The sequence below is a fragment of the Rissa tridactyla genome, chromosome 1 (assembly GCF_028500815.1).
Source record: "Rissa tridactyla isolate bRisTri1 chromosome 1, bRisTri1.patW.cur.20221130, whole genome shotgun sequence".
Classification (NCBI taxonomy): Eukaryota; Metazoa; Chordata; class Aves; order Charadriiformes; family Laridae; genus Rissa; species Rissa tridactyla.
In genome coordinates this window covers 209,956,404-209,970,576 of record NC_071466.1, presented here as the reverse complement: position 1 = coordinate 209,970,576, position 14,173 = coordinate 209,956,404, and the positions used below count along the sequence as shown (strand labels likewise).

Sequence of the window (14,173 nt, the reverse complement as noted above, 5' to 3'; positions counted from 1 at the left end):
GGAAATAGTTCTGCGTTGAATGGAGGTGGTGATGCTTGAATTCTTGTTTTCTTTTTCAGTATGGCTGTTTCAGATTCCAGGAACTGTCATGCTAGAACCCTTCACAAAGCAGTTTAAAAATAGACCAGCAAAACAACTCTATTGCACCAAATAGAAATTGATTTCTGCTGCAACACAAGCAGAAAGTTCTCTTAGGGTCTGATAGCAGCATGTTCTAACCCTTGAAAATGGTAAAGTTGGTGATCAGTGAACACAGGACTGTAAAAGCTTTGATAACCTGCTGTCTGAACTCACGCTGGCCATGTGTTACTCCTTATGCAGCTCTGTGAAGTTCTTGTTTATGGGAAATTAAACTGTGATTGCTTGTAATTTTCTGCAGTTTGCTCAAGGGCTTAAATCAAGAGTAGAACACTGGAAGAAGTGGTATGTGAGTCATGGGTCTCGATGCAGCAATCACAACCAGCAGCGTGTAGTCCCTGGTGAGAAGGGTGGCCGGGTGACTAAGGCACTGCCTGGAGGTCAAGGGGATGTGGGTACTGGTCCTAACTGGTAGGGTGACCTTATGCAAGTGATGTCATCTCCTATGCTAACATTAAAAAAAAATCAATTAACTCATAATGGCAAGGAGAGAGGATAGAGATGAGAGGCATTAAAGCTTTTAAACTGCTCGGGCGATGAGTACCTGAGGGAAACCCGTCAAGAGGAATAGGTCCACATTAAGTTAGTGAATTGTGTAAGCTTACAAATGGGCTGTGCTACAGTGTCTCTGCTGGTTCTCTGTCACACGTTCTCCAAATGTAAATAAAATCAAACAGCTAAAAAAAACTAGGAAGAATGCAGATGCATTCAGCCTAACAAAAAAATAACTGGGTTAATGTGCCAACACAGAACACTGCACTGCAGTGTACACGTTCATATGTATATCATTTTACATATTGGCTGCACAAAATGTTGATCCAAAATTAGTTGGGCAATAGATGTAAAGACCCCTCCTCCAACAGAGTTCAAGTGTATAGTCATGAATTATTAAATCAAAATTTGTTGGAAATGTAAATTAAAATCCTTCCGGCATGTCTCTCCCTATACTGTAGTCTCTATATTAAAGCCCTGCAGACTGTGCTGTACAGAGTTCACTGACAGTGCATCAAATAATGAGGCCATACATCGTTGAAAGGAATTCTACAAAAATATGCCATTGGATATACAGTGAACATATTTGATCAAAGCCCAGCTGCCATATGAAGTACACATTTTTTAACCATCACTAAACTCTATTAACCTGAATTCTTTTGAAAACTATCAGATCACACTTTTACACAGCTGACAATGAACTAAATAATACTGGCAGTTAATGAAACATCCTACCAGGATTAGTGCAATAAAAATAATTCGAAAAATGGTTAATTATATTAAGATGCCAACTACAACGTGCAGTTACCTGTCCTTTGTATTTCTAACCTTCTACTATTCTCTGAAAGTCCCACAGCCAGCTTTTAGATACAGCTGGGAAATCTGTGAGTGACTACAAGCATTTAAGCAGAATTCCAAACTAGTTGGCAATGCATTTCCGTTCATCAGATAAATCTAGCTACAAATTTTAGCACAATAGAGTATTTGCTGTGAAATGAAATTAACATTATAAATATATCTGTAAATGTAAATCTATAGTTCTTCTATTTCTTTCAGTTTTGGGGGAGGGTTGTTTTGGTTTTTTTCTGGTTGGGTTTTTTTCAGTAGGGTCTGATGGGTTATGATGTGCTGGGTGGCTGTGGGCAGAACCAAGGTGTTTCTGCCTGCACACAGAGGTGGCTGGCTGGTGGTGCCTCTGATGCATGTGTGGTATAGTGTGGTATGGATGTATAGTACGGAATTAATGGAGCCATACAACAGTAAGAGCTGGCTTAGGTCTGGATTGCTTGGATCAAGGAGAGAGGAGCCCTGCCTACTTGCATCTATAGATATATCCATGCAGACAACTTACTGGATATACGCTTTCAGAGTGTTATTTACCTTGCTGCTGTATCGTGCCTAGAAGTAAGTCTGGACTTGATTTATGACAAATTTCACCAGAGTGCTGCGTTATCTTCCCATCAAGCTGCATTTTTCACAAGCATGCAAAATACATGGTAGGACAAGTCTCCGTTCAAGTAACTGATCCGTAAAATACCGCATTGCCCGTAGTTACTGGTGACCCCCAGAAACACCAGCTGCTCTAGACCTCTGGTAATAGAACTGTCACTGCTAGAGGACTCTTGCTCCACCCCTGCAGACCTTGGAAAGTCTCCTATGAAAGGAGTTACAGAGAACAGTTTTTCCATAGCAAAACACTGGCAAGAATTCCTGGAGGTGAAAAAGAGACTGTAATCCTTCCTTTGAGTTGGCCATTGTAGGTATATGTTTCTTCCAGCAAAAGAATGGTAGTTGCAGGGTCAGTGGCTTAGCTGGCTTGACAGTGCTGCCTGGGGTTAATTTAGGTTTTAGCAGGACAAAAGCAATCTGTTAGTGTTTAAATGTTCAGGCAGATCTCCCCAAAATGAGCATTTCTTTTCTCTGATGGCCATCATGACACTTTTCTGGCTTTTCAGTATTTTCTCAACAGCAGGCCAAGGCTGTTCCACCGGTAAAGCTTCCTGCATGCGTTCTCTCCCTGCCTGTTTTATTCAGAGCTAAGCCAAGCCACCCCAAGTGCTGCAGGTGGTGACAGACGTTTTAGAGGAAAATTCTCTGGCTCTCTGCGAAAACCTTCGGATGTCACGGTACTCGGCAGGAAGCAGTTTTCATCTAGTCTACCTTTTCATTAATGTCTCCAGCATTTTTGTCCTACTGCCTTTTTCTTTTCTTGGATACCAAAGTTACAAAACCCGTCTTAGAATCACTTTTCATAGCTTGAGAAGTTTTTTTGGTCTGCTGGGGAAACATGCTGTACTTAAAATAATGTAACACTGAGGTTTGGCTTAGGGTTCCTTTTGATTCTTATGTGTTGCTAAATTGTGCCATACACGGCTTTCTTCTTTGGCTTGTGTTTTTTTCTTTTTCTTTTCTTTTTTTTTTTTTTAATGATCAGACATGTAGGGTGTTCTCATGTCATTCTAAATAAAGAGCCTATGGGAAGCTGTTATTACAGACGTAATATCTGAAGTCACTGTTCCTTCCACCAAAAAAAAAAGGAAAAAAAAAGAAAAAAAAATCCATCTGAGATACATCTAACTTCAGAGTGCAAGGCAGGTAGATATTTATGTGTGGAAGATATCAGTTGCCTGTCAGACTAGTGGGACATTTTATTTATCCGCCTATCTCCTCTTTTCAATATCATTATCAGATGACAAGTTGCTTTCTATCCCATCCTTTTTCTTGGACAATAGACATTGTGCTTGAGAAACAGCCTGTAGAATGTAAAACTATAGGTCTGATTTTCTTTTTCTTTTTTTTTTAAGGAGACACAATATACAAAGAATTAGGGTTAGAGAGTAGCATTTGTTTTATCATCAGTCATGGATTTATGCATTATATGTCCAAAAGATACAATGCCACACATAAAACTTCTCAGAATCACTGTTTCTAGTGATATATAACATGTCTGTGTGCAGGGCTGTCTATCTGACACATTCTGAAAAGATTTTTTCTATGCCTACACGAAATCTTTGGGTGTAATCCTGACCCCACTGACACTGACCTGAAAAATATCCTGGTATCTTTTGAGGATAAAGTGCTCATTTCCTATGTGTATAAGTTTAAGTGCCTGATAGTAAGTTTAATGGTTAGATAAGCTCTTCATAGCAGTGTGACACAGACTCTAGAAAGGTTACCCATTCTTACCAGTATTTATCTCCAAGCAGACTACGTGCCCTGTATAAATACCTCTATCAGTAGACTAGCTTCAGAAAGATGCAGAGAACTATAAAAAAATAAACCAAGTGAGTGAGTTCATTATTCTTCCCTCATGTTTTACTTCGTCTCCATTTTTACTTTAGCTTGAGTTTATCTTAATGAACAAAAAATCCAATGTAATCCTCAAACATATTTTCTACTCATTGGAGAGCTTTATTTATTATCAGATGGTTCTCTGCAATAAAAATGGATTTTTTGCTGACTCTTTGTATTCTCAGTTGCATCCTCCTTGTCTCTAAGTCCCTTCATTTTAATTTGTTCTACTTGGCTCTTCTCAAGTGAGAACCAGAGCAGAGATTTTTCTTGTCTTCCAAATTACGGGTGCTGAATGGGTAGGGTATAAATCCTGTGAGGAGCTCAGTAAAGTTAAAGCCTGTAAAGCTTTATAAAACTCATTATAAGCTGGCTTATACATTGTATCCATCTTTATTCTCTCTATTCATCTGGATATTTAAGAATAGTAAGGTCTCCTTTATGGCAAAACCTTATCTACACCAGATATACTGAATCCAATGATTTAAACAAAACCAAACCAAACCAACCAAAAAAAAAAATCACCTTCTGTAGGCTCACATAATTTTTTAGATTATATCATCATCTTTTTATTCAGCAATTTTTGCTAGTGTTGGGAAGTGATGTAATACTGATCTGGGTTTTTTGTGAAAAAAAGTATTTTTCAGAATCCTGGAAGAGAACATTTGCTGCACTATAAACAGCACAAAAGCCACTTAATAAATGGGAGAATAGTGATGAATAATACTGTTTACCAGTTCTTGGATGGAGTTAGCTTTATACTGAGATTTCACAATGAAGAGAAAAGCCTCCTCTGCCAAATAATATATCAACAGACCGTCTATCTAAGGGGTACAACAACATAGTTTCATTGTGCTCTGGATGAATGTCATCTTTGTTATTTAAAAAGTAAGTAAGTTAAAGATGTTAAGTAAGTCTGGAGGTATAATTTTATTTTAGTCTATTTTATTTTATGAGTTATTAGTCTGACTCACGTGTGCTTGTAGTTTTCCCTCTTATTAACACCGAATATTCGATATCCAGTTAATGGTTATAGTACGCAGTTTTGCACCACACAATAGACAACCATAGTAATCTTCCTTTAGGAATATCTGTGATAATTTATAGATGAGACAGCTACAAGTAAATGCATTAGGAACATATATCTGTATATTTGCAGTTAAAGTAACATGCTTTAAATTTGTATGCATATATATGAAGTATGTGTACGATATGAGTAAACAGATAACATACCTTTCAATACATTTGAATTATAGGTGGGGTACTTTTTCTTTCTTTTTGCAGGTAAATAGTTTTAAATCCTTTAAAGCAACATGTTTGTCTAACAGCCCAAACATGCTATTTGTTTGATCTTTGCAAGGTACATCCTTTCACAAAATAAAACCCCAAGATCTCAGACAGGGATAGCTGAGGAGAAAAAAGAATTCAGGTATCAGAGGTAACAGTTTGCATATGGAGACTAAATGGCCTAGGTAACTTATTCAGCCTACTTACAAGTCCACAGTGACTACCAGACATTCTTCTATCTTTTTTTAATCAAGATGAACCATCTCAAAGGTTGCTTTAGATTTTCAGTAGTTACTTGCAATTTGTAACACTGCTATTAGATTCAGTATAACTGAGTGATACCATTTGGTTAATGGCTTTTTCTGTATTTGCTGCGGGCTGTTTTCATTGTCCTTTTTACCAGAGTACAAAATTCCAAATTTTAAAATGGCCTCGGAAACCTAGTGCTGGAGACAGGTTTTAAATTATCCTCCAATTCTGTATAGTTTTTTTTTTAAATGGAATTAAACTGAGAGTTACATGAAATACTGTTAAAAAAAGTGTGTGTTTGCAGATGGGTCACAGTCCTTTCGGCTCTGGACTTTATGACGCCAAGGGAAGTCGGAAACCTACACAGTATTTGTGAATGCGAGATTTTGCCTTTAGATAGGTTTGAACTGAACAATCTGAAAAAACTCCCATAAGCACAGAGCTCCCTACTGTCTGTGTGTCTGAGAAGGCTGAAGAGCTCTGTTTATTGCAACAAAGGGTCTGGAATAAATTACGTTTAGTAAATTGGCTCCAGGTTTTCCTGTTTCAGACAGTAGCTTCGGAGCAATCTGTTTTATAGGCTCCACTAAATCTGACCAATTGCAAGGAGGTGACACTTCATTTCAGGGACGTGACATCACGCATGTGCCAGTTACGTCCAGCCACCTCTCTCTGGCAAGATGGCAGGACACCAGCAGATCAACATTTTGCCTTTTTGGCAGTTTTAACCTCCAGCCCGTTACGAATTTATGAGCCCCACAGGGAGGTCCTAGCAGGATGGAGCCAGGCTCCTCGGCCCCTCTTCAGCATCACGCCTCCCACCCCCGTGTGGGGCAAATAATAGCTCCTTTATTCCACTGGAAATACCCCTATTTCAGCGAGGTGTATGCATAGCTTCCTTCCCCAGTCGGTCTCGCAGGTGATAATTAACACAGTGCAGATATTTCCTAGCTGAAGCCAAGGTGGGAAAGCAGTTTTAGCCTCAGTATTTTTCTTTTCAGACTGTTTCCTCATTTATTTTGGGTCTGTTCACGATGAGGAAGTTTTAGAGCGTGTTGGTGCTTAGCAGAAGTATCAAAGAACTAAAGGAAACAACATTTTTTCCTCCTCTGACAAAACTCTTCTTACTTTTGAGGGGAGGAAAGAAAAGGGAAGTTAGATTTGCTCTTAGGCTTTATATTTTATTTCTGTTCATGGGTCTGATTACTTCTGAGCAGTGTGACTATGGGTCTTTTCATACAGGACACTGATTGACATTGCATATGTTACAGAGAGGAAGGATATTTCCTGAAGACTAATGGCCAGTTAGTTGGTCTGAAGTTCATTAACCTGAGCTAGTCGTCAGACCGCTGGAAGGACTCTGTGCAGAAGCTGGAATTGTATTAGAAGATCATCATAAACTAAAAATATATGTGACAATCTGGCCAGATTGCAATGAATCTAGGACAAGACAGGGTTGGCTCGAGCTCACAGAGCAGCTGCCTCCAGTGTAAACTAACCGCCTTGTGTCAGGACTTAAAACAAATGTTTTTTCACAGACATTATTCAAATAAAAGGGGGAAGAAAAAAAAAAAAGAAAAAAAAAAAGAAGGAAGGTATCCATTAGCAGAAGAACTCTACATGAAAAAATGAGGTTGTGAGGTATGGCCAAACGGTCAAGTTTGGTGCTGGTTCTCGATCTGTGATTAAACAAATGACAGTGTATTCAGGCAACGTTTTTTTTTTCTATAAGCGACAAATTTAGTCTTGATTCTTCTCTCTACTTTACCTCAAGAAAATGAGCCCCAAATTCTGTGGTGAGATCCCTGTTGGCTGAGACCCAGGCCCTCAAGGCAAGACTTCTCAGCATATTTGCAGTGAGACTGTCTCCCACTTTATTGCTTCCTTTTGAAGTATGGTTTGTCTCTATCATCCTACCGAAGATGAACAAGGCTGGTGTCTCTTGTCTTCATATACTCCTCCCCCTCCTCCTTCCCCTTCTTTGCCCCCCGTCCCCCCCCGGATATATTTCTTTAAGGTGATATAACCCTATGATAGTCTGGTGAACAGCAGTCCTTTGTAGTCCAACCACAAATAGATGTACCAGGATGGAAGAAGAAGAGGCCTTCTCTCAGGATCCTATACTCTAATAAAGGGAAGGGAAAGATGAACCAAAGGCATTTCATGTTTGTTTTGTTTTCTTTCCATGTCATCTCATGAATATGTAGTGGCATTTAGCCAAAAGCTGTGCCACTCACTGAATGTGAGTGTTGAGGAAGGGACTGAGAAGAAAGAAGCTCAATGTTCTGCAATAGGAAGGATGCTTCAGGCGTTTTACAAATCATTTCCCTCTCTCTCTTTCCCCGTCACACCCTTCCTGCACACTCCCTTGTCTTTTGCTATTGACAGAAGGTCTGTAGGCTCAGAAAGCCCCAGCTTCATTTGAGAGAGGTTTCTTTTCATAGAATCACAGAATCATAGAATGGTTTGGGTTGGAAAGGACCTTAAATCTCATCTAGTTCCACCCCCCTGCCATGGGCAGGGACACCTCCCACTAGACCAGGCTGCTCAAAGCCCCATCCAGCCTGGCCTTGAACACCTCCAGGGATGGGGCAGCCACAGCTTCTCTGGGCAACCTGGGCCAGTGTCTCACCACCCTCACGTAAAGGATTTCTTCCTAATATCTAATCTAAATCTCCTCTTTTTCAGTTTAAAAACGTTACCCCTTGTCCTATTGCTACAGTCCCTCATAAAGAGTCCCTCCTCATCTCTCCTATAGGCCCCATTTAGGTGCTGGAAGGCTGCTATTGGGTCTCCCTAGAGCCTTCTCTTCTCCAGGTTTCAGTTCTGTCTTTGGCAGAGAGAATTGAAGGTGTCCTCTTTCCAGTCCTTTCATGACAGGAAGGATGTAGTGCCTGCATCACGAGGTGATAAATTGATTCTGGATGCCTCCACAGCTTGCAAAGGTGCCCTGGCCCCAGTGTTGCTGCGAGCTTAAGTGCCAGACCTGTGGAATGGCTCTGGGGCCATGAGCTGTGCTGAATCTCCCATGGGCTCACAAGGAGCCTTTCCCTTGATGTCTGTGCAAGCGCTGGCTAATGTGGGCACTAGGATTACTCTTTTAATCAGGATGTCTCAGTACCTTTCAGAAAATAATTTTCATGGCAAGTCATAAGCCATTAATCTCGCTCCTAACCATAACATTTCCTTACTCCGTGATTTACAGCATAACTCAGATACTGACATTTGTCATTTCACAAATTATCTCCCTTGACCTCTGTTATCATGCACTTGTAGGTGGAAGGATCTGCGCTCGCAGATATTTTCATGCTCTGACCTCTGTCATTTATTAACCATCAAATTTTGCCTTCAGAACTCCGGATGCCATTTCGAATAATTTCATATGCAAAAGTAGAGTTATTGGGCAAAGGGAATCCCTCATAAGTGGGTACAAACAGGCCACCAGGAGAACTGTTGCTGCTCTCTGTTCAGCTACTGGGGTGGCAGTGTGACCTCGAGGAAGTAGGTTCACTGTAGTTTCATGATTCCGTATTTGCATAGGGAAAATAAGGACAGTGATAATTACTTTCATTTGTAAAGCACTTTAAGATTTATGGAATATGAATGACTGTTATTAAGTGAAAAGTGTTGCAAAGCTGGCTTAGTTGCACACTGTGCTAACAAAGTCCCGTATCAGCCTATTGACCTCAGCATGAACCACTCATTAAAGTTTATAGGACATTTTGGTGGGTGCATTGAGGCAGTTTTTCTGCTGGAAATATCATACTGAAAGCACATTTAAATCCATCAGCTGCATGGACTTTTTTCTCTGTTAAAACTAAACACAACTGCTTGCTCTATCCAATTTTCCTGGTTTATTTATGAAAGTTTATGATGGGTATGTATTCATTGTTAACTCAGCTTGTACACCCATGGTATCTGAGATATTACAGTTTATTCTAGTCATAGCATAAACATACAATAGCTGTTGTACTGAGATAAAGAGAGTGTTATAAAACATTAAGATATCCAGTGGAGCGGTACGAACTAACAAGTTGCATGGTCACTTCTGAATGGCAAATATTCTTTTTATGGATACTGCATTAATTTAATTTGTGCTTAAATTTTAGGTATGCTAGACATTGGTGTTTGTAAAGTTTACATATTTTTCCAACCTCACAGTGTGTAAGTTTAGTATTAAAGGAAGAGATTTACAGCATTTTGATTTATACTAGAGGAAAAAATAATTTTGTAACAAATGTGTTAAGTGAGCTACTCTTTAAAGATAGGTCTGGCTTGCTTTCAGAATTATTATTTATATAATAATGCAAAAAATTGGCAGATGTTTTCTTTTTTCTTCCAGTTTAAATTTGGATTGTTTGAAAAGCTGGAAGATATTTCACCATAGTGCAAAAGAAGATACAGAAGAAGAGCGCAGAATGAGAGCTTCCCAAGTACCACATGCCTGCAGCCTGTTATCTTTAGCAATGCTGTTCCTTCCAGTCACTGGAACGTCAAAACAAAATATCCCAAGACTTAAGCTTTCCTATAAAGGTAAACTTTTCAGCAGTTTTTCTGATTCTGCCACTTTTGTTTTGATGTCATGTTGCCAGCAGTTCATTTGTGTTGCTAATCAGGAAAACAAAACTCAGTTGTCCCTACAGTTCCCAGAAACATGTGATAGATGCCTTAAAGATGGATGAATTCTGCCTAGGGACAGTATTAAATTCTTTTTTTTTGGGGTGGGGGGTACATGTTACTGAAATATAACTGGTTTTTTAAATTATTTTTTCAGTTTGTTCCTAGAGGATATTAATATAACATACAGAAATTAGGGGGAAGTCATTGCCTAAACATAGATTTCTAGTGCTACTTGAAATGCCATGAGAGACATTCCCATGTGGCTGGTGGGGGTGGCATGGGATATGGAGGGCACTCACACCTTTTAAAAGCATCAGGGAAAGTCAAAAGACCTGCCCCAAGTGTTTCAAATGGCACTGACATTTTAATTTTGGAATTTTTAATTTTTTTTCTATCACCAAGTTGATATGTGAAACTCTTGAAATGTTGGGGTTTTTTCTTCTTATCTCTTTGGATCACAAAAGCGTCTTTTTCTGAGGACTTTCTTAACCTTTTCTGTACTTCTTGTTGAGAAGGTTAAAGGCTGAGGGGTTTGAACACAGATATATTTTTAATTCTTTATTGGACAAGTTCTTCAAAAAGGTAGATTTCTTGTTGCTTTGAATGCACAATACACAGTTCTTACAAAGCACAGAGATATATCATGTTGATATTGTCTTCTTTAGCTAAAGCAAATGCTCTACAGGTAGTTATTTTTCAGTTATGTCAGCACCTTGCCCTTAAGGGAGCTAATTCTGCTCTCGGTTTTTCAAACTTAGGTTTTCCTGTACGTTACAGAGTTGAACTCAGGATGGTGTGATGGGACAGGAGGCTGTAAAGCCTTCACCAGTAGTTATGATATGTTTATCATGCGTTTAACACGCACAGGAATTTATTGAGTAAGCACAGTGACATACTATTTATTTGCAAGCTTCTCTTTTGCTAGATTTGTATGCCACTGTGTATGGTATTCCCCGGTGTATATCTGTGTTTAATGTGTTTGCGTGAGAGAGACAGAGGAAGAGAGATCAAGGGATCTTGACAACGTTTTTATACATTCAGGAAACAGTTGCACTCACTTAAGCCAGTGAATACAGAAACCAAAAGACCTGACATGAGTTATGAAAGTTAGCAATAAAAACACCCTAACATATAGCCAGACTTTTCACAGTTAGGCCTTTTGAGATAATTCCCAATAGCAGCATATACCATATGGTCATGGCATTTATTGTGGATTTGACACTCATGATTAGTGAATTCCTCTTGACTTCAAAAGCAGATAGCCTTTGGCAAAATCCTGGTGGATGCATTTGGCAGGTAAGGAGGGGGAGAGAGAAAAATTACTGAGGTCAAAACAGGTAAAAAAAAAAATTCACTGAAATCTTAGTTTTAAATAGTGGCAAAGGCCTGCTGGGAGTGGTTGGGAAAATGCCTGAACTCGTTTAAAAAGACAATGAGTGGATGATTGATATTTAGGCCCTGACCCAAACTTTTATTAGCAACTTTATAAACCTTTCAGTTTGGCTTGAGGGATACAGTTTCCTATCCAAACTTATCCACCTATATCCCTGTAGGGGGAAAAAAAAGCAACAACAGAAACAGAATGGCACATAAATCTTAATTTGGAGAGCTGTGATGGAATTGAAAAGCCAAAGGAAAGAGAATTATCAGACTTCATTGTGCCTCCTCTTGCCTTTTTTTTTTTTTTTGAAGGGGGGGATGATTATTTTTCTTTTTCCACAGGGAACCAGAAAAAAAGTTACTGCTGTGTTTTCACACTTCTGCATTTTAAATGATGCAGGTATTGCTTGTCATAATTAAATCATATTTTTGTTGTTGATAACAGCGTGGCAGATGTAGTGACTAATAGAGTTGTCAGAGTTAAGCTTACCTTCCGCCTCCCCCACTCCCCAAGTATTCCAGCCAAAATAACTCCAAGGTTTCTGAGAATAAGATGTAGGAGAAATGAACTGTCTTGCCAATTCTCATAAAATTGTTACAGTCATGTCATTGACAAGTCCTGGCATCTCCATTCTTTGGAATTAAGACTTGAAGTATCATGAGGAGGATAATACGGGGCCCTTTTCCTTCTTCATGGAAAACTGACCAAAATTGGCCACTTCAGGCAGCTCTGAAAACCTGGTCACACATGTGTGTTCGTTTGGCTGCTAAAGATGTTGTCTTTCAAGGGAAGGTTTCATCCCCTTCCAAGAGCAATGTGTTAATGGGATGGCATAGCTCCATCTTCCCAGAACAGCTGAGCGTTTGCTCAGGCAGGAGAGCTGGAAGCGAGCAGGACTTTCCCCTGCAGTTACTTCATCTCACAGCTGCAGCCCAGCACACCTCAGCCGAGGGCTGGAAACTGCTTCTTGCCATGCCCCGACAGTAAAGAGAAGAAAGGGAACGCCAAGTGACGAATGCCGAGGATGAAGAAGTGTAGGGGACAAGAAGAGAGAAAGAAGACGAGGGAATGGTATTAAAGGAACACAGAAAATTGAGAGAGAAAGAAAGAGCTCAGTAGTGGAGAGGAAGGGGGACAAGGAGCAGGGTGGGGTAGCTAGAAGAAATGTCTATAACCGCAAGAGTGCTTCAATAAACCACAGTGCGTCACAAGTCCTCTGTTCAGGCAGCAATTAAAATTTTAGAGCTTGTCTGCATGGCAGTTATAGGTTTCCGTCTTATGTGAGATCACTTAAGGGGTGGAAATCTGTGCTGGAAAAGTTAAGGTACAGATATTCCAGTGAATTATGTGGGTATCAACATGATGCTATATGAAGAATTTCCCTTATTGTTTGCCCCAGCTCTAAAAATGTGTTCTAAAAATCATACACACATAAAACTACGAATGCACTCAAGTCAGTTTAAGTATCTTTTAATACAAAGTCATGTATACTCCACCTGTGTTAATATAATACACTATGATTTTTTATTACATACCTCATCCTATATTCCCACATTTCCCCCAATTCATTAATTGAATGATTCTTCAATATTTCTTTTTATCTTCTTCACTTAGACCTTAGCTTTTAGATATTGCTGTGTGTCATTCATATCCCAGAAATTATCACTGCTCTCATGATGCTTTTAAGGTGCTCTCACTACATAGACCATAATTAATCTATATTTCTTAGATACTTTTACAAGCTTATGAGATGGTTTTATTATTATGTTATAGTTTTAATATTATAATATTGTAGAAGATTACCATCTCTAGAAAACTCGGTTCTGATTTTTGAATAACATGCCATATTTTAATAGCCTTTGTATAACACTACATTCAGTCTCAGAGCAACAGTGTGTATTTATCATTCATTCTCATGTGGCTGGAGATACCCTATGGCCATCATCCAAACTGCAGAACTCAGCAAGCACAGAAGTGACATTCAGCTTCCCCAGTTGTACTGTCTGCTGCCTCATTTAGCATCCTCATTCCCACCTCTACAGCAAATGCAGAAGATTTTTGTACGCCAGTCTCATTCAATACCGTCATTTACAGGATGGCATCAGTTCTGTTACTGAAGAAGGGAAGGGCCTGTGTCGTAATTCATATGTACAAATGTGTTTAATTTGTACTGCGTAGACAGTCTTATTTCTGTCTGTCTTTTGAGTAGTAGTCTTTGCCAATTTATTGGCAGGTTCTTTTTTTACAGTTTTTTTGTGTGCATTTCTAGGCTTTACTTTATAGGGAGAGACAGAGAATAACCAGACCAGAAGGCTGATTACCTTCTAGTAAAAAAAAAAAAAAAATAAAAAATTCAACCTCTCTCAATTTGTGGCCCTCCTAAAATTTTCCAGTAGAAATGTAGACTCATAACTGCAAATTTAAGCCTATTGATTTGCTTTATTTTTTTGCTTTTCATGGACTTAGTCTGTGTGCTCAAAGAATCATAGAATCATTTGGGTTGGAAAAGATCCCTAAGATCATTGGGTCCAACCGTAAACCTAACAGTGCTAAGTCCACCACTAAACCGTGTCCCTAAGTGCCACATCTACACGTCTTTTAGTTACCTCCAGGGATGGTGACTCAACCTCTTTCTTGGTCAGCCGGTTCAAATGCTTGACAACCCTTTCGGTGAAGAAATTTTTCCTAATATCCAATATCCAATCTAAATCTCCC

At 39.3% G+C, this 14,173-nt stretch overlaps 1 protein-coding gene across 10 annotated transcripts in view; it reads left to right on the top strand.

The window, feature by feature from the left end:
• The window catches only part of SEMA3D (semaphorin 3D), a 147,322-nt gene that overhangs the window by 35,390 nt on the left and 97,759 nt on the right, over positions 1 to 14,173 (top strand). For 9 of the 10 annotated variants that reach the window (XM_054189132.1, XM_054189136.1, XM_054189139.1 and 6 more), the window contains one exon: positions 9,800 to 9,990. In XM_054189132.1, the coding sequence (XP_054045107.1) occupies positions 9,800 to 9,990 (191 nt within the window). Of the gene's footprint in view, positions 1 to 4,587; positions 4,810 to 9,799; positions 9,991 to 14,173 lie in introns of those variants that run through there. The other variant, XM_054189133.1, reaches the window with a different exon arrangement.